General features: G+C 37.2%; 1 protein-coding gene and 1 pseudogene across 1 annotated transcript in view; one reads left to right on the top strand and one right to left on the bottom strand.

The window, feature by feature from the left end:
• The window catches only part of PIGX (phosphatidylinositol glycan anchor biosynthesis class X), a 33,835-nt gene continuing 8,727 nt past the window's right edge, over nucleotides 1-25,108 (bottom strand). The window contains exons 3-6 of the mRNA XM_044252090.1: nucleotides 17,218-17,359; nucleotides 6,405-6,618; nucleotides 3,865-3,965; nucleotides 1-280 (exon numbers count right to left, since the gene is read on the bottom strand). Of these exons, the coding sequence (XP_044108025.1) occupies nucleotides 137-280; nucleotides 3,865-3,965; nucleotides 6,405-6,618; nucleotides 17,218-17,359 (601 nt within the window). The 3' untranslated portion in view covers nucleotides 1-136. The remainder of the gene's footprint in view (nucleotides 281-3,864; nucleotides 3,966-6,404; nucleotides 6,619-17,217; nucleotides 17,360-25,108) is intronic.
• On the top strand, nucleotides 22,642-23,295 carry LOC122908835 (annotated as a pseudogene).

A 25,108-nucleotide genomic window follows, 5' to 3' on the forward strand; every position in this document is an offset into this window, starting at 1 on the left:
CTCAGGACCCTGAGATCATGAACTGAAGGAAGCCACTTAACCAACTGAGCTACTCAGGCACCCCTAGAAGAACACTTCTGATCGCAAGTAAATAGGTCTTATTTAGGTTTATGGGAAGCATTAAGCTCCACAAAACTTATAGGGAAAAATGGCCATATTTGAAAACAGCCACAAGGATCAGAGTTGAACACAGGATGGTAATGAGCAGAGTCACAGAACACACTAAGGAGGTATGTATAGTTAGTCCCACTGGAACCTGTAGAGTCACATTCTTATATACCTAGAGAAAGAGAGAGAGAGAGGTTAGAGACATCTAAAATGCAGGCCCTAAGGTGAGCCTATTTCTTTGACTTTTAATGTAATTTTTTTCTTTTAGTATCTTTCAGCCAATGCTACACTACATGTAACATTATTGTTTGAGTGATTCTTCTGGATTCAACATTTCATTTAATGTAACAGAATCAGATTCATCACAATAATCCTTAAATTCTCATTAATTTTGATTTCTACTTTTTACTGATGTTAGCTATCTGCCATTGTCACCTCTGTAATCAGTATAAACATTTACTTCTTTTTGTTACCTTTCTATTAGAATACAGAATTCTCTCTCAGTCAAAGCCCTAAAGGAAAAACATTAAAACAACAATAAAGCTAAAGTATCCAATCACTTCTGTTTTGCTGTTTCTCTCTCCAAAATACCTTTAAAAAGTCTATTATTCACAAATTACACAGTGAATGTGTCTTTTACTGTTAAAACATCAAAGTCACTGTAATCCTGACAACAAAACAGTTCTCCTACAGTTCAACTCGGTTTCTATTTTCTATTTGGTTTTGAAGATAAAGAGGATAAAAACTCTAGGAAATTTTGTGGTTTAAAATAGATTTTTTGGGGCGCCTGGGTGGCTCAGTGGTTTAAAGCCTCTGCCTTCGGCTCGGGTCATGATCCGAGGGTCCTGAGATCGAGTCCCCTGTCAGGCTCTCTGCTCAGCAGGGAGCCTGCTTCCCTTCCTCTCTCTCTCTGCCTGCCTTTCTGCCTACTTGTGATCTCCATCTGTCAAAAAAATAAATAAAAATATTTTTAAAAAAATAGTTTTTTAGGGACACCTGGGTGGCTCAGTCGGTTAACTGTCTGCCTTCCGCTTAGGTCATGATCCCAGTCAGATGGAGTCCTGCATTGGGGATCCCTGTTCAGCAAGGAGCCTGCTTCTCTTTTTGTCGGCCGCTCCCCCTGCTTGACTCATGTGCTCTCTCTCTCTTCCTCAATCTCTGGTAAATAAATAAGTAAAATCGGGGCACCTGGGTAGCTCAGTGGGTTAAGCCTCTGCCTTTGGGGGCGCCTGGGTGGCTCAGCAGGTTAGGCCTCTCTGCCTTCGACTCAGGTCATGATCTCAGGGTCCTCGGATCGAGCACTGCATCAGGCTGTCTGCTCAGCGGGAAGCCTGCTTCCCCCTCTCTCCCTCTGCCTGCCTCCCTGCCTATTTGTGATCTCTGTCTGTCAAATAAATAAATAAAATCTTTTAAAAAAAGAAAGTAAAATCATAAAAAAAGAAAATAAAATTGGGTTTTTTTTTTTTTAAGATTTATTTATTTATTTGACAGACAGAGATCACAAGTAGGCAGAGGCAGGGGCGGGAGGTGGGGAAGCAGGCTCCCCCTTAAGCAGACAGACTGATGGGGGGCTCGATCCCAGGACCCTGAGATCATGACCTGAGCCGAAGGCAGAGGCCTAACCCTCTGAGCCACCCAGGCGCCCCAATAAAATCGGTTTTTAAAAATATTAAAATTTAGGTAACTTGGGAATGCTCTTATTTTTGGTTCCTTTTTATAAATATCTGGAGTATAATTTCACATCCAAAACAAATGTTAATTTGAAAATTATCTTTTCAAATTATCTTTTAAAAAATTATCTTTTAAAATTATCTTTTAAAAAAGATAATTTTTTATCTTTTTATTTATCTTTATCTTTTTATCTTTTAAATTATCTTTTTAAAAAATGGTGTCTTAAACAAACAAGACTCAGTGTAGATCACCACCTCAGTGATGGTCACGTATTTTCCTGATATATATAAACAAGAAATGTTAACACACACATACACACAAATCAAAGGGTTCATTAAGACCTTTTATTTCAAGTTACATGGTCTAAAAGAGAACTGAATTCAGAATGTTTTAATAAGGTAATTACTTATTTTGTAGCAATGCACACTACCAGTATTTTAAATTAATAAATTGTAAACACTAATTATACTCTTCATTCACGTAAGAAAATCACATGTGATTCTCCAGATGTATTTTAGAGTGTAAAAAAAAAAGTTCAGGTTCCATATGCTAATGGAAATCTACTCAAAAACAACTCTACACTGCAAAACATATTAGCAGAGTCATACTTCTTACAATTGTCAGCTCTAAGAGAGTTCCCCACTACAAAATAGCAGTGCTTTATAGTAAAACTTAACGGTAACTAGTTGTTTTCTAGGCTAGCTGGTATACAGGCTTCAAAGCAACTCCAAGGAAAATACTTCAAATCTATATTAATCTACAACAGCACATACAAACAAATCTGCTTTATGTTTATCTGTCTGTGGGCTTAACATTTTAATTGATTTTACTTTTATTGCAGACTCATTTGACTCCTTGTAAAACTAAATTGTAAAAATGTTGACAGAGATTGTGCTATTCCACCAAAGGAGGCAGACCTTAAAGAGAATTAGGGTCGAAGTGAAACACAAACAGATAGTACAACCATCAGTTAAAATGCAGCTCATAAAAGAGGAAGGAAAGGTCAGGAAAAGAGGGAAAGAAGAGAGATGGTTGTATAAGACTTGCCACTCTGAACAGAGAGAAGTAGACCATGATAACTTAAGAAGGTAAATAGAAAACTGTACACTCCTCAGACAAAACCAAGGTTAGTGAAATAAGAATACTTACCTAATTTATTAACTGAAAACAAGGTCGGGGTCAAAACTATTAAAATGGCTGGCCACAACCTGGATTTAGATATATAAATTGCAATACAACTGTCTAGAAACTTTATCATAGTCGAAATATTACTACTTGGAGTCTTTATTTCCCTTTTCTCACCTTTTCTATGTAATATATTGAAGTTAACTAATTTATTTTGTTGTTCAAAAGTTAATAAAAAGTTCCAAATAAAATAAAGTACCTATAAAGTAAAACCAAGAATGAAACTGGACCACCTTCTTAAACCATACGTAAAAATAAACTCAAAATGGACTAAAAACCTAAATGTGAGACAAGAAACCATCAAACCCCTGGAAAAAACATAGGCAGTGATTTCTTTGACATCAGCTATGGAAACATTTTTCTAGATAAAGTAAAACCAGATGGACATAGCACTGTTATTTGTTGCTACTCCACACGTTTAAAAAGCATATTAGCTTACTTGGGCTCTGGACTAATATAAGGCATGGAACTAACCCTAAATCTCCAGTCCCCAAATTAAATGATTCTATGACTCTACGGAAATGAGGAGCCATTGTTGCCATCAGTAGCAAAGAAACTACATTAAAAACAAACAAAGGGCTCCTGGGTGGCTCAGTTGGTTAAGTAGTTGTCTTCGGCCCAGGTCCTGATCCCAGGGTCCTAGGACTGAGCCCCACATTGGGCTCCTTGCTCAGCAGGAGCCTGCTTCTCCCTCTCCTTTTGCCCCCCCTCCCTGTGCTTGTTCTCTCTTTCCCTGTCAAATAAATATATAAAATATTTTTTTAAAAGCTAAAAAAAAAACAAACAAAAAACAGCTTTTAATGGTAGAATATAAAATGCTAATTCCTTAAATGTGGCAGAAACATTATGAGTTTTAAATAATGCAGCATGATTGAAAAACACCTCAAAATATTAACTTACTGATTTGTATTTCATATTGTTCCACTGGCATATATCCTTATTCTTCAAAGCACAAGGAGCTGCCACTTGTGACTGAGCCCAGCATTTCAAAATTGGAAACTCTGAGAAAAAGTGGTAGAACATCATATCAGAAAACATGCATCTGGACTAGACACTAAGCCAATCTTCCATGTTGAGGTATGAGTACTCATACTCTTTGCCACACAATGTAAAAGACCTAAATCCATCTATCACATGCCGTTTTATTTTAGCAACCTATTCTAAGAGGATGCCTAAGAAATTACAAAATTACCAAGACTATACAGAAGTTAAGCTTGAGTTCTTAATAAATCCCATTACAGTAGGTGCCACTTTTTTTCTTTCTTTCTTTTTTTTTTTTTTTTGGTGCCACTTTTTTTCTTAAGATGTTATTTATTGGGGCGACTGGGTGGCTCAGTGGGTTAAAGCCTCTACTTTCAGCTCAGGTCATGATCCCAGGGTCCTGGGATCGAGCCCCACATCGGGCTCTCTGCTCCGTGGGGAGCCTGCTTCCTCCTCTCTCTCTCTGCCTTGCCTCTCTGCCTACTTGGGATCTCTCTCTGTCAAATAAATAAATAAAATCTTTAAAAAAAAAAAAAAGATGTTATTTATTTATTTGAGAGAGAGAACGAGCAGAGGGAGGGAGAAGCAGACTCCCCACTAAGCAGGAAGCCAGCTGTGGAGCTTAATCCCAGGATGTAGAGATCAAGACCTGAGCCGAAGGCAGACACCCAACCTACTGAGCCACCCAGGTGTCCCCAGTGGGTACAATTTTTTAAAAACGTTAACTTAAACTTTTTTTGAAGTATAACATATACTCAGAAAAATTAACAGATTCTAAGCATACAACTGAAAAAAATTTCCATAGACTAAACAAACCCATATAAAGAACATTCAGACTAAAAAAACAAAACAAAACACAATACCAGAACTCCAGGAGAGGACACTTTTCCAAACTTTATTCTGAGTAATTAAAAGAAAAAAAAAAACTAGGTTGGATGAACAGATCTAACAAAGTTGAACAGTTTATTATTTCCTCATCATGAAATATATCATGGCAGCAAAGTATGATTAAAAACTTCCTATCTCCCAATCTTTGGTGCTACTGATTTGTGAATATTCTAATCAACCTAAATTTGGAGACACAAAGAACCAAAATCTGGGGGCGCCTGTGTGGCTCAGTGGGTTAAAGCCTCTGCCTTCAGCTCAGGTCATGATCCCAGGGTCCTAGGATTGAGCCCCACATCGGGCTCTCTGCTCAGCAGGGAACCTGCTTCCTCCTTTCTCTCTGCCCGCCTCTCTGCCTACTTGTGATCTCTGTCTGTCAAATAAATAAATAAAGTCTTAAAAAAAAAAAAAAAAGAACCAAAATCTGAAAGGGACTTCTTAAAGTCCTGATTCTAGGAAGACTGAAAATGAGGAAGCATAGTTCCTTGTTGTTGTTTTTTTTAATTCAAATGCACACATAAAAACAGAAAGAACAATTATTTCCCAAACCAAAAACTCATGGCTAACATTTACACAAAACTAGGTGGTAAAGTATTCCCTCAAACACAAAAAATCTATACAAGTAGACAAAACACCAACAGCTGTAAGTCCTGCAAATCAGCATAAAGAAACAGAAAGCAGCACAGAGGATCAATGGCCAAAAAAAGAAACACACCAGACATTATATGAGTCCTCATACAAGAACACAGCACCACCTATAGTCTTGTCAAAAGAATCAAACTGAATCTGATCACAGCTCTGGAGCCAGCAGCCAATTTCCAGGAAATAAAGAGGCTAGATGAATGGCATAAGCAAAATCACCAAAACCCCAACTATGAGAAACTAGACAGGTCAGATGACCCAGGTTTCTCAACAGGTGAATCTAAAAAAAAAGAAAGGGAAAGAGGGGAAACTTGTAAATTAAGAGACTTAGTGGAAATACATTTCTTCAAATGGGGAAGGTGAGGCTTTATCCACGAATGCGCACTTGGGTGAAAAAAGTATAAAGAAACATAAGCAACTGATTAAAAGTCAGGATATGGGTTAGTCTTAGAGGAAAGGAGGAGGCTATGATTGAGACGGGACACACAGCTGCTTCTAGGGTGACTGGTAAAGCTCTATTTCTCTACCTGGGTGGTAGTTACAAGGGTCTTTTATTTGTGAAGTTTTTCTATACCTATGGTGTATTTTACAATGAAAAGGTTAAAAAAGGGGGCTGCCTGAGTGGCTCAGTCAGTTCTTCTTTGGCTCAGGTCATGGTCCTGGAATCAAATCCCACATCACGCTCCTTGTTCAGCAGGGAGCCTACTTCTCCTTCTCCCTCTGCTGCTCCCCCTGCTTGTGCTCTCTTTCTCTCTCTGACAAATAAATAAATAAAATCTTCTAAAAAAACAAAAACAAAAACAAAACAAAACAAAAACAAGTTAAAAAGGAAAGTAAAAAGAAACCTTCTGTCACCCCTGTTCTTGACTTTGGGTTTGCCACCATACCTTTATTTTTATTTTCAACCCGCAGAAAAGACTTGCAACTCTCACCTTGGTCACAATACATCAATAAATCAGGGTTATTGACCACAATAAAGGTTTCTCCATCTTTACTATGTGGCCGATGATAGCGGTAGTGCACAGGCAAAAAAGCTTGGAAACAATCAATGCACTGTGAATCTTGTCTGGCATAAATAAGAACTTCGGATTCCTTAGACAAATAATTGGGAGCTTCTATATTAAAGTCTTCGGAAACCATCACTGCCTATCAAAAAGAAAACAAATATTAATCCAAAGAAGAAACAGAGAAGATTAATAAAACCAGAAGAATGCTATACAGATGAACAGAAATGTCAAATTCACTCCCCCTATAAACAATTCCCAATTCATTCTATCCTCAATTTTAAATAGAAAAATAAGATGTGATCTATGTTTAATAAAAGTTTGTTTACTAAAAGTAAACTGAGGAAATTATACTCTGGGGTGTAAAATTTCCCCGTAACAAAAATTATGTATTTATAATATCCTTATCAAGCTTTGTTTAGGTGACAAAACAGGTACTAAGAAAAGAGAAATTTTGTGAATACAGAATCATTTAATAAATATGAAAACTATGACAAAAACAGTTAACCCAGTATTGGTTGAAATGATTGGTATCATTCTGGTAGTTTCCTGTTCTTCAGAAAAGTAGGTAAGATGGCAGTGTGTAAGAGAGAGCACTGTGGTGAGGAAGTCAAAGCAAAGGTTAGTACTCTTCCCATATTAGGTATAAAAAGTTAAAAGGAAAATAGTAAATGATTCTTTAAAAAAATAATATGGTAAAAACCATTTTAAAACAGGTATTCTAGGGGCACCTGGGTGGCTCAGTCAGTTAAGTGTCAGCCTTCAGCCTTCAGTTCGTGATCTCAGGGTCCTGGGATTGAGCCCTGTATTGGGCTCCCGGCTCAGGGAGGTATCTGCTTTTCCCTCTCCCACTGCCCCTCCCCCCTGCTCATGCTTTTGCTCACTCTCTCTCAAATGAAGAAATAAAAAAGATCTTTAAAAAAGAAAAAGGTATACTATTCCAAAACTAAAAATGCATATGTGAGAGAAAATAGTCCTAAATTATAATGTAAGTACATATTATATATGTATGTATATCTATCCACCCACACATATTTCTGTATAAACATACATACATACACTCACATTCACATATATACAGACACTACATAATCTGTGAGTCTGTGTGTATGTGTTATGTACAGATGTATACACACACAACTTGTCTCTAGATTCTCTATGTGAAGCCCTTACATATCTCCAGGAAAAAACAAAAACAAAACAGAATTAACGTCTTCGCATCATGGCAAACATCCTAATTCTTCTGTTTCAGAGTGACACCAAGTGCTGTATTTTTTCATGTTTTTCCTTCTCTGTTAATCACAGGAATAAAAAAGTTCATTGGCAAAGGGCAAAGAATATAATCTTATGAGTCATAATGAACTTTAAAGGTGATTAAATTAAACCACTGTCAATGAGGGCATTGTTCAAGAATCCAGCCGCTGCTTGAATATGCTCAATGACTAAAATGGAGGTTATTACTTTGAGTCATATCATTTTATCTTCCGTTAAAAGGTTATTCCTTTTTTTTTTTTAGATTTATTTATTTGAGAGAGAGAACAAGAGTGTGGGAGGGAGGGGCAGAGAGAAGATGGAGAGAGTCTTAATCAGACTCAGTGTTGAGTCCAGAGCCCAACAAAGGACTCGATCCTACAACCCCGAGGTCATGACCTGAGCCGACAACCAGGAGTCAGACGCTCAACCTACTGTGCCACCTAGGTATCCCCATTCCTTTTTTATAAGTAGAAGTCTGATGCTCTGGTCTTTAACATTCGCAACTGTCCTTGCTTACAGTATCTACAATAAATCTGTTCCTTATTTCACTAAGGGTCACTCAAACATCTCCACTAAGTTTTCTCCTCCTCAGAGAAACAGTCATAGTTCTCTTAGGGGTGCCTGGGTAAACAGCAATAATGTATTAACAAAAAACCGAAATGATACACAAAAAATTCATCAAACAAGAGCATATACTTAACAGCCATGGACCTATTGCTTTTCACAATACTCACCTAACACATCACAAACCACCAGAGCTAAGTTAAATGAGTTAAGCTATGAAATTGTGCCATGTCTGTAACATTTGCCAGATCTTTCTCTTATGAACTACGGTTCTTTCAAAAACAGGAAAAAATTCTCCCAATTAAGACACAGTAATTGGTGCCTTTGAACAACTTATACAATCTAAAAATATGACTTTATAAAAAAATGAATGTAGACTACTTTTCTGACACTGGGATGTTCATTCTAACAGCACATTTTAAAAATGATCTCTCTGGCTAAAGGTTCACCAATTTTACCCATCTCAAAGAACCAGCTTTGTTTCGCTGGTTTTCCCTATTGTGTTTCTATTTTCTAATTCATCGATTTCTGCTGTTTTCTCTATTCCTATTCTCCTCCTTAACTTTGGTTTCACGTGCTCTTCTTTTTATAATTTAGGGAGGCTTGGCTATCACTAATCTGAGATCTTTCTTCTTTCTAAAACAGGCATTTTAGGACTACAGATTTCCCCCTACATGAAGCTCTAGCAGCACCCTACTAATTCTAATATATTGTGTTTTCACTTTTATTCAGTTCAAAATCCCTTATTTCCCTTTTGATTTCTTCTTTGACCCACGGACATCTTAGAAGTATGTTGATTGGCTCCCAAATGTTTGAGCCTTTTCCAGAGAGCTTTCTTTCTTTCTTTTTTTTTAAAGACTTTATTTATTTGAGAGAGATATAAAGACAGCTCGTGCACAAGCAGGCAGAGTGGCCGGCAGAAGGAGAGGGAGAAGCAGGCTCGCAGCTGAGCAGAGAGCCCGACATGGGACTTGATCCCAGTACCCCGGGATCATAACCTAAGATGAAGGCAGGCACTTAACCAACTGAGCTACCCAGGACACCAAAGATCCTTCCATTCTTAATATCTACTTTAATTTCTCTGTAGTCAAAGAACGTGCTTTGTGAAACTTGAATTTGTCTAAATATATTGAGACTTGTTTTATGACATAGAATATGCTCTATCGTGGTAAGTGTTCCATGTACACCTAAAAAGAATGTATATTCCACTGTGGCTGGGAAGAGTGGTCTATAAATGCCAATTAGGTCAAGTTGACAGTTTTATACAAATCTTATAAAGTCTTACTAATTTCCTGTATCAATTAGTGAGAAAAGTGTACTGAAACCATCAACTGTAAGTGTAGATTTGTCTGTTATACCTTACAGTTCTACCAGTTTTTCTTCATCCATTTTGAATCTGTGCTATTAGGTACATAAATGTTTATGGTTATTTCCTCCTGCTGCATTGATCCCATTATCAAAATGCCTTCTGTTAGCTCTGGTGATAGTCTCTGTTCTGAAATCCACTTCACCTAAAATTAATAATCCCACTTCAGCTTCCTTTGATCAGTGTGAGCACATCACATCTTTTCTTTTCTTTTTTAAAAAGATTTTATTTATCGTATATATAGAGAGAGATACCACAAATAGGCAGAGCAGTAGGCAGAGAGCAAGCCCGATTGAGCAGAGAGAGAGCCTGTTAAGCAGAGAGCCCAATACGGGTTTGATCCCAGAACCCTGAGATCATGACCTGGAGCCGAAGGCAGAGGCTTAACCCACTGAACCATCCAGGCACCCCTATATCTTTTAAAATTTAAATGTTTTAAAATAAATCATTTCTTGTAAGCAACATACAGTTGGATCTTGCTTTCCTATCCAATCTGATGATCTCTGTCTTTTAATGGGGATATTTAGACATTTATATTTAATGTGACCATTGATATGGTTAAGTTGAAATGTATCATCTTGTTTTCTATATTTAACATCCATTCTTTGCTCCTTTTCTGTACATTCTCTGCTTTTTGGATTGAATATTTTTTATAATTTCATTGTATCTGCTTTGCTGGCATACTAGCTAAAACTCTTCGTGTTTTTCTAACTTTTACTTATTTTTAGGTAGGCTTTAGGCCCAATGTGGGGCTTGAACTCATGACCCTGAGATCAAATGTTGCCTTGCCCCACCACCTGAGCCAGCCAGGCACCCCAAAACTCTTTGCTATTTTTATGTTTACTTTAAGGTTTACATCTTTAATGTAGCACAGTCTACCCTTAAGTGGTATTAAACTACTTCACATTTAGTGTAACTTATAAAAGTATGCTTCCATCTTCTCCTTCCCAACTTTGTGATATTTGGTGTCATGCATTTTATTTTTACATATGGTATGAATGTTATATTATTTTTTCAATTATCTGATAAATAAAAAATTTAAATAAGAGGGGAAAAGTCTTATATTTACCCATGTAGTTATCATTTCAAGTGCTCTTCTCTCCCTAGTATAGATACAGATTTTATCTGGTATTATTTTCCTTCTGCCTGAAAGACCTCCTATAACATTTTTTATAGTGGAGGTCTGTTAGTGATTAATTCTTTTAGATGTCTGAAAAGTATTTCACCTTCACTTTGAAAGATATTATCACTGCATACAGAATTCAAAACTCAACAGGTTTCTTTTCTTTCCATACTTTAAGGATGGTGTTGTACTATTTTCTTGTTTGCATTATTATTTTTTTAAAGATTTATTTACTTATTTATTTGACAGACAGATCACAAGTAGCAGAGAGGCAGGCAGAGAGAGAGAGGAGGAGGAAGCAGGCTCCCCGCTGAGCAGAGAGCCCAATTCGGGGCTTGATCCCAGAATCCTGGGATCAAGACCTGAGCTGAAGGCAGAGGCTTTAGCCCACTGAGCCACCCAGGCACCCCTAGTTTGCATTATTTTTGACAAGAAACCTGTTATCTTTATCTTTGTTCCCTTATATTTTACATGTTTTTCTTTCCCTCTTGCCACTTTTAAAATTTTCTCATTCTCTGGCTTAAATGAACAACATAAGAAACAACAGGTGTTGGCAAGAATATAGAGAAAGGGGAACCCTTGTGCACTGTTGATAGGAATGCAAACTGATACAGCCACTCTAGAACACAGTATCAATGTTCTTCAAAAATTAATGATCCAGCAATAGCACTACTAGGTATTTACCCAAAGAATACAAAAATATTAATTTAAAGGGATACATGCACACTGATGTTTATAGCAGCATTTTCTTAGCCCAATTGTGGAAACAGCCTAAAAGTCCATCAATTAATGAATGGATAAAGAAGATTCAGGGGTGTCTGGCTGGTTCAGTCCGTAGAGCATGTGACTCTTGATCTCAGGGCTGTGGGTTCAAGCCCCACGTTGGCCTGGGAGCCTACTTAAAAAAAAAAAAAGATGTAGTATATATATACAATGGACTATTATTCGGCCATAAAAAAGAATGCCATTTGCAATGACATGGATGGAGCTAGAGAGTATTAGGCTGAGTGAAATAAGTCAGGGAAAGACAAAAAGACAAATGCCGTATGATTTCACTCACACATGGAACTTAAGAAAGAAAACAAACGAAAAAGGAGAATTAAAAAAAAAAAAAGCGGGGGTGGGGGCAAACCAAGAAACAGATTCTTAAATAAAGAGAACAAACGATGGTTACCAGAAGGGAGGTAGATGGGGGAAGGATGTGTTCAACAGGTGATGGGGATTAAGGAGTGCACTTGTTATGAGGAGAACTGGGTGATATATCGAAATGTTGAATCACCATTTAGTACACCTGATGCTAATATTACACTGTATGTTAACTAACTGGAATTTAAATAAAAACTTAAAGTTTTTTTTTCTCATTCTCATTGTTTTTTTTTTTTTAAGATTTTATTCACTTGAGAGAGAAAGACAGTGAGTGAGCACAAGGCAAGAGAGGGGCAGAGGGAGAAGGAGAAGCAGACTCCCTACTGAGCATGGAGCCCAACATGGGGCTTAACCCCAGGACCCCGAGATCAAGACCTGAGCCAAAGTCAGACGCTTAACTGAGCCACCCAGGTGCCCCTCATTCTCACTGTTTTAAACAATTTGAGTACATGCACCTCAGGATAGTTTTCTTCATGTTTCTGGTACTTGAGCAGCTTAGACATATGGATTTATAGTTTTCACCAAATTTGGAAATTTCTCAGCCATTATTTCTTTAAATTTTTTTTCCATCTCCATTTCTCTCTTCTGTCCTTGGAGATTCCAATCACACCTTCCCTACCCCATTCCCCACACTGAGCTTCACTGAGATATAACTGACATATAACATTGTATAGGTCTAAGGCATACAACATCACTATTTGAAATATGTTTATAATGCAAAATGATTGCCACAGTAAGGTTAGTTAACACATCCATCATCACTCATAGTTACCTCTTATGTGTATGTGTGTGTACAATGAAAACTTTTATTTTATAACTTTCTAAAGTAATCTCTACATTCAGCACGGGGCTCCAACTCATGACTCCGAGATCAAGAGTCATATGCTCTACTGAGCCAGCGAGGCACCCCTGATGAACACTTTTAAAGTATACTCTTTTTTTTTTTTTAATTTTATTTATTTATTTGACAGAGAGAGATCACAAGCAGGCAGAGAGGCAGGCAGAGAGAGAGGAGGAAGCAGGCTCCCTGCTGAGCAGAGAGCTTGATGTGGGCCTCGATCCCAGGACCCTGAGATCATGACCTGAGCCGAAGGCAGCGGCTTAACCCACTGAGCCACCCAGGTGCCCTAAAGTATACTCTTTTAACAATCTTCAAATATATAACACACTATTGTTAACTATAGTCACCATGCTATACACTAGAACCCCTGAGTGTACTCATCTTATAACTGGATGTCTATACTCTTTGAACACCTTCATCTGTTTCTCCCACACTCTTGCTCCTGGCAACCATCAATCTACTCTATTTCTATGAGTTCAGGTTTTTTTTAGATTCTACATACAAATGAGATCATACAGTATTTGTCTTTCTCTGACTTATTTCACTTAGCTTGTAGCAAATGGCAGGATTTTCTTCTTTTTTATAGGTGAATAACATTCCATTGTATCCTATTTTCATACATATTTTCTTTATCCACTCATCTGTTGACGGACACTTAGATTGTTTCCACAGCTTGTCTACCGTGAACAACGCAAGGAACATGGGGATAGAGATATCTCTTCAAGATAGTCCAATCACAGGTATAGGAGGCCACCTGAAGTTGTCCCACAACTCACTATTATTCTATTCACTTTTTTGTTTTTAGATTTTATTTATTTATTTGACAGGAAGAGACCATAAGTAGGCAGAGAGGCTGGCAAAGAGAGAGAGAGAGGAGGAAGCAGACTCCCCACTGAGCAGAGAGCCCGATGCGGGGCTCGATCCCAGGACCCTGGGATCATGACCTGAGCCAAAGGCAGAGGCTTTAACCCACTGAGCCACCCAGGTGCCCCCACTCTATTCACTTTTTATGTTTCTATCTTTTTTAAAAAATCTATTTTAGGTAGTTTCTATTACTATGTCTTCAAATCTATTAATCTTTTCTTTTGCACTGTTTGAAATGCCATTAATTTTATCTACAATCTTTTCTATTTCATACACTGTAGTCTTAATCTTCACAAGTTTAACGTTCTCCTTTTATATCTCTTCCATATCTGTACTTGATTTTTTGAACATATGGAATACAGTTATTGTAACTGTTTTCATAGCCCAATTCTAACAACTGGGTCAGTTCTGGATTGGTTTTGATAGATTCATTTATCTCCTCATTACAGGCCATATTTCTCCCCATCATTGCATCAAAATTTTTATTAGAATCAAGACACTGTGATTTTGATATTGTTGGGTGCTGTATTCCTATAAGAATTCTTACTTTGTACTGCATACAAACAGAATTTGTTTGTATGCAGTAAACTTACTTATAAACAGTTTGACCTTTTAAAGGTCGTGCTTTTAAGATTTGTTAAACAGAACTGCCATGATGTTCCTTCTAGGGCTAAATATTCCCCACTACTGAGTAAAAGTTCTTCTGTTTACTCTACTGAATGCCCAATGAATTATGAGGCTTTTCCTAGCATGGGTGCTGAGAACAAACACTACCACTGGCCCTATGTGAGTGTCTGACATTGTAACCTCTAATTTTTTCATAAGGTCTTTTCTCAGAAGCAAGTAGTTTCCTAACAAAAATGCACTAATCAGTACTCGACTGTGAACTTGAAGGAAACCTTTTACGGATCTCTGGAGTTGTCTCTGTGCAGCTCTCTCTATACTGCCTTGTCAATTCTGGTGACCTTCATCTTCCCAGGATTTCATGTGCATTTCCTAAACTCAAGCAGTCCACTAGGCTCCCTATGCTAGAGCTCGAAAACTCTTCAAGGCAATAAGTCATAGAGCTCATCTTATTTATTTTCCATTAATTTCAGACATCACTGTCCTCACTGCTTGGTATTCAATGATCTTTCCCATTATTTCATATATTTTGTCTATTTCTTGGTTATTTCAAGTGGGAGAGTAAATCTGGTCCCTGTCCTCCGACTTGGTGAGGGGATTAAGTCCTATTATTACGTAAATACTTTGATTGAGTAAAATTTATGATTTCAAAAACACAGCATTTCCATTTTGACTTACAGAACAGCAGTTTCATATGCTTCAATCTATTATTATGCCTTTTTCAAAGAACGTGAGAGGTTTTAATTAAATATATCAAATAGCCCTACCTAAAAACGAAGTGAGATTCATTTGAAGCACTTTATTCATTATGACTCTGTTTAAGGCTTGTATTTATTTTCAAATTGCTCACAAACCATCACAAACTCCTTACAAAACATTTTATTGCCACCATAACTCATTTAATTTGAACCCATTGTTCTATGTGCTGCAGTCACAAATTTTGTCTCATGGAATAGTTAAGATCTCAATCTAAATACATAAGTATCAATCATTCCCTAAATATAAATTTCTTTCCTTCCAGTTATACTCCTCAATACCATTTCTTGAGACAAAGTTTCTCTACACAAAGGATTGGGCCACAGTCTCAACTCAGCTAGGCAGAAAGAAATAGCATCTCCTTTATCAGGAAATCAACTTCTAATTATCTATGTGTTACAAATGAGACATCTATTTGAAATGAAAAAGTAAATTCACTTAAACGTCTTATAATTAGGGATTAGAAAATTAGGAAACAGAAAATTAAGATAAAGAAAAGCTTGTCAATCTATCCAGAGTGGCATCCTTTGCCTGCACAGTTTTATAGTTACAATTAATCAGCACATACCCCAATCTCATACCAAGATGGTGGGCATGTGATCTCTTTTTGGGTACTCCTATGCAAAAAAAAAAAAAAAAAAAAAAAAATTCCATTTTCTTAAAACGTTGTAAGCAATTTTATTAAGTAGGTTTAAATATGATTCCAATCCATGTCACTATAAGCCAAAAACCACATTTAAATCTGAAACCAATTATTTAAAAATTTAAAAGCCTCATTCAGAATTCACGACTCAGTGAAGGAAAGGAATGAGGGAAAAAGCAATGAGGTCTTTCTACATGTGCAAATGTACTGAGACTGCCATATAAGTGAACATGTTTATTTAAACTGTAATATGTGTGCAAAAAAAACAGCACAGGAAGAAACTTGGTGAATGCGGGTCAAGATAGGTGGACGCTTATCATTGTACACCTTTTTATATCTCCTAAATTTTGAACTTTGAGAATATAATCACCTATTCAAAAAAATTTAAATAATTAAATAATTACTTGATAAACAAGTAATTAAAATAGGTGAAGAAATTGGCCTAAACCACAATTATAAACTGTCATCATAAATGACTCCAAGTATATCTATTTTGCCTCTTTTATATTCACATATAGATTATAATCTTAAGAATGAAGATGTTATTTGCCGTAATTTCTTAATAGAAATTATCTGAGTTGTTAAAACAGATTTTTGGGTCCAATCTAGACCTACTGAATTAAGCTTTCCCAGGAAGACATAATCTGCACAAAAAGTGGCCCCAAGTGATTCTTACCAAAAGTCAGAGAACCCATTAATTAAGGAATAAAATTCATTTCTGGAAAAAGGAGCAAATTTATAATTAGACAACCCTGGATATACCTCTTGGCTCTTCCATTTACCTGTGAGATCATGGATAATTTACCTATTCTCTTTGTGCCTCAGGTTTCTTATCTATAAAATGGAGAAATAATACTTCTAGGGTTGTTATAAAGACTGATCGGGGGGAGAGGGGGATGAAGAAGGTAGTTGGGTTATGGACATTGGAGAGGGTATGTGACATGGTGAGTGTTGTGAAGTGTGTAAACGGACGATTCACAGACCTATACCCCCAGGGGCAAATACTACATTATACGTTAATAAAAATAATAAAAAACATAAATCACACACACACACAAAAATGGATCTACGCATGGGTTTGGGACATAATCTTTATCTAATGCTTAATTTTACCTTGCTTCCTTAAAAAAAAGAGAAGAAGATATCTGACATACAGATATCCAATAAATATCAGCTTCCTTTCCTCCCACATCCAAATTATACAGGTGTTGATGTATAGGTCACTCAAACAATACTGTCAAATGCTGCTGAAGCAGTATTTATAATCATTAACCTTCTCAAAGATACATAATTTTCTTAGTTATGAAACTAGGAACAATTCTAACAAAAACCATTTTGACTAGCTCAGTTTAGTTGGCTTATTACTGACAAGCTTGACACATTATCACTCATTTTAAAAATAATACTCCCATACTACCTAAAAAAAAAAAGGTTACTTTATGCACTTTAACAAAATGAATAAAAAGTACAATGTTGTCTTATCTATTGTTTTTCCTTAATCCAAATGACAGCATTCCTAAAATAATTTCTCTCCAAAAAAAAATCCTCTAATAGTTATACCTCTGTTATGTTTCTCTCTCTTAATGAAGCCAACTCATATGGATCCACAAAAAGTCCCGTCGGGATGTACTGTTTAATTAAGAGTCGGCAGGTCTGTAAGTCCTCAATGCTTTCTCCAAATTTCACTTTTATTAAAAGGTCTCTGTAAGAGAAGCATGTTTAAAATATATCTCTTCATTCAATTGTTAAATGAGATCACATAACATTACATTCAAATTAGTGGACACACTGTATTTCAAACTCAAAATCTATTCTCAAAACATTATAAAGTCAAGTAAGTATTTATTTCATGTCAGAATCACTCAATTATATCTTTCATAAATTTCTGTCAAGAGCCACAGTATAGTATTAGTATGAAAACAGACAACAATCAACAGAAACAAATAGTCTAAAAATAGACACACACATATTTATATGGCAATAAAGGTGCCAACATGATTTGATGGGGAGAAGAGAGTCTTTTCACCAAATGGTACTGAAACAAATACCTATGTAGAAAAAATGAACCTTGACCTCAGTCTCATACCACATACAAGTATTGATTTGAAACAGATTATAAACCTAAATGTATAACTGTCCCAGCTTTCTGTCTGAAGGCACATATGGGACCAAATGCAAGGAAGGAAATCCAAAGCACAACATGGTGGTTTTGCTTAAATTATAAAACAGAGACAGAGGTTAAGAGAGACTAAAGTGGCTGGAAGTCAAGGTGCTGAATTCCAGAGAGGAGGGAACTATGCAGAAAGAGTTCTATAAACTCCCCTTGATTTTTTGTTGAATAGTAAGAAAAGCAAAAGCAAAGTGTAATTCCAAAAGACGGTGCAAAGAATGACCAGGGAACTGAATATGAGAAATTAAAAAATTTCACACAGTTGGGAGAAATTTGCATTCCAATCAACCAAAGTATAGAGATCACAGCCTTTGGTACAGACACCAATAGGGTAAGGCCTTAGTGGCTAAATTAGCCTTGTAGTAGGTGCCCGGCTAGCTCAGTCGGTAGAGCATGAGACTCTTAAATTAGCCTTGTAGTAAAGGTCACTTTAACTTTAGACCTATACAAAAAAAGGTTAACATAATCCAGCTGATAAACAAGTAACTTAACTGCTAACAGAAAAAAATAAGACAAACACACTAAAAAATGCTCGTATCTACAACATTCACAGTGTTCAGTATCCCATCAAAGCTCACTAAACATATGGGGTGCCTGGGTGGCTCAGTCAGTTGGGCGTCCAAATCCTGGTTTTGGCTTGGATCATGATCTTGGAGCCCTAAGCTGAGTTCCATGCTCAGCACAGAGTCTGCTTGGGATCTTTTTTCTCTTCCTCAGCACAAGCACACTCTCTTTTTCTCTAAAATAAATATATAGGGCACCTGGGTGGGTCAGTCAGTTAAGCGTCTGTCTTCGGCTCAGGTCATGATCCCAGGGTCCTGGGATTGAGCCCTAAGTCAGGCTACCTGCTTAGTAGGCAGTCTGCTTCTGCCTCTGCCCCTCCCCTTCACTTGTGAAGGGCTCTTTCTGGCTCTCTCTCTTTCTCTCTCTCTCAAATAAATAAATTCTTTAAAAAATAGATAAATAAAATCATTTTCAAAAAAAGTCACTGAAGATGCAAAAAAGAAGGGAAATGCGACCAATAACCAAGAAAGAAACTGTTCAATAGAAACAGACATAGAAATGACAGAAGTGACAGAATTAGCAAAGGATGTTAAAAGTCCTCTTAAATATGCCCAACACGTTCAAAGGTTTAAAGAAAAACATGAACACTGTGAGAGAAAGAGATTTTATACCTATATATTTATATAGATATAAACAGACATCAATAGAAAAAAGTCTAAAAATAGACATACACATATTTATATATTAATAAATGATTTATAAATATATGTACATATTTATAAATTATAAATATAATAAAAATTTATATACTTATATATTTATAATTTATTTATAGACATAAAAATATAAATTATATATATTATTTTATATATATAAGATTTTATATGTGAGGTATTTATATATATTATATATAATACATATTCTATACACACATAAACATACATATACAATATACATATATATTTAATATATAATATTAAGTATTATATATAAAATATTAAAATATTTTAAGACATAATGGCTGAAAATTTTCTGAATTTCATGAAAACTATAAACCCATAAATCTAAGAAATTCAACAAGTCCCAAGCAGGATAAACATAAAGAAAACCACACCAAGGGGCACCTGGATGGCTCAGTGGGTTAAAGCCTCTGCCTTCCACTCAGGTCATGATCTCAGGGTCCTGAGATCAAGCCCCGCATCGGGCTCTCTGCTCAGCAGGGAGCCTGCCTCCCCCCCCACCCCGCCCCCGCCTGCCTCTCTGCCCACTTGTGATCTCTGTCCGTGGAATGAACAAAATCTTGAAGGAAGGAAGGAAGGAAGGAAGGAAGGAAAGAAAGAAGAAAGAAAGAAAGAAAGAAAGAAAGAAAGAAAACCATACCAAGACATATTATCAACCAGTCACTAGAAAGAAAAAATCTTAAAAGCCATCAGAGGAAAAGGCAGCATTATGGAGAATAACAAAGAACAAACCAGAGGACAATAGGACAAAGTGTTTAAACTATTAAATGAGAAAAGGCTATCAATATAGAATTATATATCCAAAAGGATAACCCTTCAAAAATAAAGGCAAAAAAAAAAAAAAAAGCTAAAACAAATATGAACTAAGAGAATTTGTCACTACGAGAAATTCTTCAGGCAGAAAGAAAATGGTAAAACATGGAAATAGGGAAAGACAAGAAAGAAGAGCAAATGCTAAGTATGTGAGTGAATATAAGAACTTTTTTGATTATTTTTAAATTGCTTTAAAATTTGATTGATAGAAAAATTGGAACTCTGTTCATTTCTTGGTGGAAACGTCAACTGGTACAGCTCTAAGGAAAACAGGATGATGAGTCCACAGAAAATTAACATGAATGATGAACACATTATGTTAAGTGAAGTAAGCCAGTGACAAATACTGTAGGATTCTGCTTATATGAGGTATCAAGAATAGTCAAATTCACAGAAATAGAAAGTGAAATGGTGGTTACCAGGGGCTGGAGGAAGGGGAGAACCAGGGGCTATTTAATAGGTAAAGTTCCAATCTTGCAAGATGAAAGAGTTCTGTGGACGGACGGATGGATGGTGGTGATGGTAACACAATAATGTGTATGTCCTAAATGACACCCAAGTGTACAATTAAAAATGGTTAAGATGGGGGATGCATGACTGGCTCAATCAGTAGAGCATGTAATTCTTTTTTTTTTTTTAAAGATTTTATTTATTTGACAGACAGAGATCACAAGTTGGCAGAGAGGCAGGCAGAGAGAGAAGGAAGCGAAGGAAGCAGGCTCCCTGCTGAGCAGAGAGCCCAGTGCGGGGATTGATCCCAGAACCCGGAGATCATAACCTGAGCTGAAGGCAGAGGCTTTAACCCACTGAGACACCCAGGTAGAGCATGTAACTCTTGATCTCAGGGTCATGAGTTCAAGACCCATGTTGAGTATAAAGCCTACTTAAATTAAAAAAAAAATTTCTTTTTAAGATTTTATTTATTTATTTGACAGAGATCACAAGTAGGCAGAGGCAGGCAGAGAGAGAGAGGAGGAAGCAGGTTCCCTGCTGAGCAGAGAGCCCGATACGGGGCTCGATCCCAGGGCCCTGGGATCATGACCTGAGCTGAAGGCAGAGGCTTTAACCCACTGAGCCACCCAGGCGCCCCTTAAAAAAATTTTTTAAGTGATGTAAGTTTTATGTGATGGGTGCTCTACAGCAATTAAATAGTAATGAAGAAACATATGACTATTCAAAACAAAAATAACAGTAGAGAGGATTATTAGTAAAACATAAAGTTGATACATGTATGGCAACAAAAGCGTAAAAGGGAGGAGAAAAAAGTAAAGTATTCTAAGTTAAGTTAAAGTTAAGTTAAAATTGCACACTGTAAACCCTGAAGCAACCAATTAAAAAAAGAAGTATCATTAATAAGCCAAAATGGAGATAAAGTGGAATGCTTAAAGAATACTCAATGTATCTAAAATAAGGCAAGAAAAGAGAGAAAAGATTAGCGGGGACAAATAGAAAAGCAAACAGAGGAGTGCCCAGTTGTCTCAGTCAGTTGAGTCGACTCCTGATTTTGGCTCAGGTCATGATCTCCAGGTTGTGGGATCAAGCCCCAAGTCAGGCTCCATGCTGGGTGAGGGGCCTGCTTGAGACCCTCTCTCTCTATCCTTCTACCCCTTCTCCTCCTCTCTCACCCTTTCTAAAAAAGAAAAAGAAAAAAAAATAAAAGCTAATAGGTAGAAGTGGCAAGATGGGTAGATTTAAACCAAACCAACCAAATAAATATTTATATTAAAAGCAAATGGTCTAATCACTCTAATTAGAATGTAGAGATTGACAGACTGGTTAAATAGAAACAATTACATGCTGTGTAGAAGATACACATTAATAATAAAAAATGGAGTGGCCACATTAATACAAAAAATGCAAAAAAATGCAGACTTCAGAACAAGGAACACTGTCAGGGATAAAAAAAGGACATTACACCAAGATAAAAGGATCAATTCATCAAGAAGATATAACCATCCTAAATGTGCTGTATGAACCTAAAAACACTGCTTCAAAATATTCATGTATTTTACTTCACAACAAAAACTGGGAGATGGGACGCCTGGGTGGCTCAGTTGGTTAAGCAGCTGCCTTCGGCTCAGGTCATGATCCCAGCATCCTGGGATCGAGTCCCACATCGGGCTCCTTGCTCAGCAGGGAGCCTGCTTCTCCCTCTGCCTCTGCCTGCCATTCTGTCTGCCTGTGCTCGCTCGCTCTCCCTCTCTCTCTCTCTGATAAATAAGTAAAATCTTTAAAAAAAAACTGGGAGAACTTCAAGGATAAATAGATAAATCTGCAATTATAGCCAGAGATTTTAATACCCCTCTCTCAATAACGGACAGACTAAGTACAAATGCAGGAGGGATATAGAAGGCATGAACAACTTTCAATCAAGTTTATCTAATTGATATATATAAATGTTCTACCAAACAAAAGCACATTACACGGGCCATATATATAACAATATGCTGGGCAATAGAATAAGTCTCCAGAAGTATCAAAAGACTGAAATTATATTGCATATAGTCTCTAAGCACATGGAATTAAGTTAGAAACCAAAAGGAGGAGTCGACACAGTCTTCACCAAAGCCACAGCCTGAGGCTCAGTCTCCTCCTTTGGTTATGCCTGGGATCTGCTGCCAGGAAGCTTTGACTTCACGGCTGCTTGTGTCATCTCAGGTTTCTTACCTCCAGAAAAAAAAAAAAAAAAAAAAGATACCTCATAACCTGAAAATTCATTTAGGAGATTGAAATTAGGGACTTCTTTCAAATCTGGACATGGCTAACTGAGAAGCAACAAGACCCAACAGGCCAAATATTATAAATAAAATACACCAGTTGAAACTAGTACTTCTGGGAGAGTCTGCCGTTGGCTAATGAAGCCTAGTTCTTTGTTTCATGAATTTCAAGACGGTACCATTGTGGCTGCTTTTTAACCCAAGCCGTCTACCATGATAATGTAACAGTGAAGTCTGAAATATGAGATACAGTGGTCAAGAATGATACTACAGCCTAGCACCAATGTACTACAGAGGAGCACAGGAAGCCATAGTTGAATATGAGAGCTCCAATGAGGAGTCCCTTGCAAGAGCAAAACACTGGGTTAAAAAAACTCAAAGGAAAACAAGTCCCAACACTGTCATAGCTTTACCAGGAAATAAAGCTGACCTAGAATAAAAGGGCTATAGATTCACAGGAAGCACAGCCCTATGAAGATGACAAGTTTATTATTCATGGAGACATCAGCTAAAACCTCAATGTATGTGAATGAAATATTTACAGTTATGGCTAAAAAGCTGCCAAATAATGAACCACAGAATCTAGGAGTAAATTCTGCCCAAGAAGAGTAGCAGAACTTACTGAACCCACACAGCCAACCAGGGGACAGTGTAATTAAACCTCCAATTTGAGCTAGCTGGACTATTCTTCTGCTTCCTAAATGTAAACAGCAGTGAAACTGATGCACCTAACCAGTCCAGTCCAGTCTAATTTCCAAAAAGAGGCTTATGATGGTCCTTTTTTTTTAAAAAAAGGTTTTATCTATTAATTTGAGAGACAAAGACAGAGGAAGAGTGGGGGTGAGGGGGATGCAAAAGGACAAAGCCACCCCAGGGATCCAGAGTCAAGTTTCTTTCTTTCTTTCTTTTTTAAAATTTTATTTATTTATTTGACACAGAGACACAGCGAGAGAGGGAACACAGGCAGGGGGAGTGGGAGAGGGAGAAGCAGGCCTCCCGCTGAGAACGAAGCCCAGGGTGGGGCTTGATCCCAGGACTCTGGGATCATGACCCAAGCCAAAGGCAACTACCTAACGACTGAGCCACCTAGGTGTCCCAGAGTCAAGTTTCTAATACAGAGTTATTTTAAATGTTTCAAACTTAATTTTTAATAACATGTATGTGTCTCTCTGCCTGTTTCAGCAATACAAGAAAATGAGAGCTGTGTGTCTACTTGCTTTACTGAAAGGTTAGGGGAAATCACTTCTCATCACCAGAGAGCTAACAAATGACTATCTGGACCACCAGTTAACCAGACAGTTCTATGAAAAAGTCTACGAAAAAGACTTTTGACTTACTCATTTAGACTTTGCAAAAAGATTCTTTTTTAAAAAGGAGGTTCTAAAGATGCTTATAGTTTGCTACAGTAACTCAGATAAATAGTAATTTCTCCTAGTATCTACCTTTAAAGCATATATTCCACATCTTAAGAAATTAACAGGGTCAGCTGGCTGGCTCAGTCCACGGAGCATGCAACTCTTGATCTTGAACCCCACGGCAGATGTAGAGAATACTTAGAAATACAATCTTAAGGGACACCTGGGTGGCTCAGTTGATTAAGCCTTGGGGCTCAGGTCATGATCTCAGGGTCCTGGGACTGAGCCCCACATAGGGTTCCCTGTTCAGTAGGGAGCCTGCTTCTCTCTTTCCTCTCTGCTTCTCCCTCTCCTCCCCACTTGTGCTCTCTTCCACTCTCTCTCTTAAATAAAATCTTCAAAAAAAATAAAAATAAAATATAAAATCATAAAACAAAACAAATTAATCACAAGAAAACTGTCCCAATGGATGTTCTGGGTAGCTCAGTCGGTTAAGCATCTGCCTTTGGCTCAGGTCATAATCCTGGGGTCCTAGAAGCGAGTCCCACATTGGACTCCTTCTTCAGCAGAGAGCCCACTTCTCCTTTGGCCTGCTGCTGCCCCTGCTTGTGCGCTCACACTCGCCCTTTCTGACAAATAAATAAATAATCTTTTTTAAAAAAGAGAGTCCCATATCTTCAAGCTAAAGAATGAGTATCAGTGGCATCTAAACTATAACTAGTTCTGTTATTTTAAAAATAGCCTTTAAGGTAAGGGTGCCTGGGTGGCTATTAGTTAGGCATCTGCCTTTGGCTCAGGTTATGATCCCAGAGTCCTGGAATGGAGTCTCGTGTGGGGCTCCTTGCTCCTCCTGGAGTCTGCTTCTCCCTCTACCTCTTTTAACACTCATTTTTTCAATCTTTCTCTCTCTCTAATAAATAAATAAATAAAATCTTTTAAAGAAATAAATAAAATAAAATAGACTTAAAAAAAATCAAATGTGGGGCGCCCAGGTGGCTCAGTGGGTTAAAGCCTCTGCCTTTGGCTCAGGTCATGATCCCAAGGTCCTGGGATTGAGCCCCACATTAGGCTCCCTGCCCAGCATGGGGCCTGCCTCCCTGCCTACTTGTGATCTTTGTCTGTCAAACAAATAAATAAAATCTTTTTTTAAAA

The sequence above is a fragment of the Neovison vison genome, chromosome 6, assembly GCF_020171115.1.
Source record: "Neovison vison isolate M4711 chromosome 6, ASM_NN_V1, whole genome shotgun sequence".
Lineage (NCBI taxonomy): Eukaryota > Metazoa > Chordata > Mammalia > Carnivora > Mustelidae > Neogale > Neogale vison.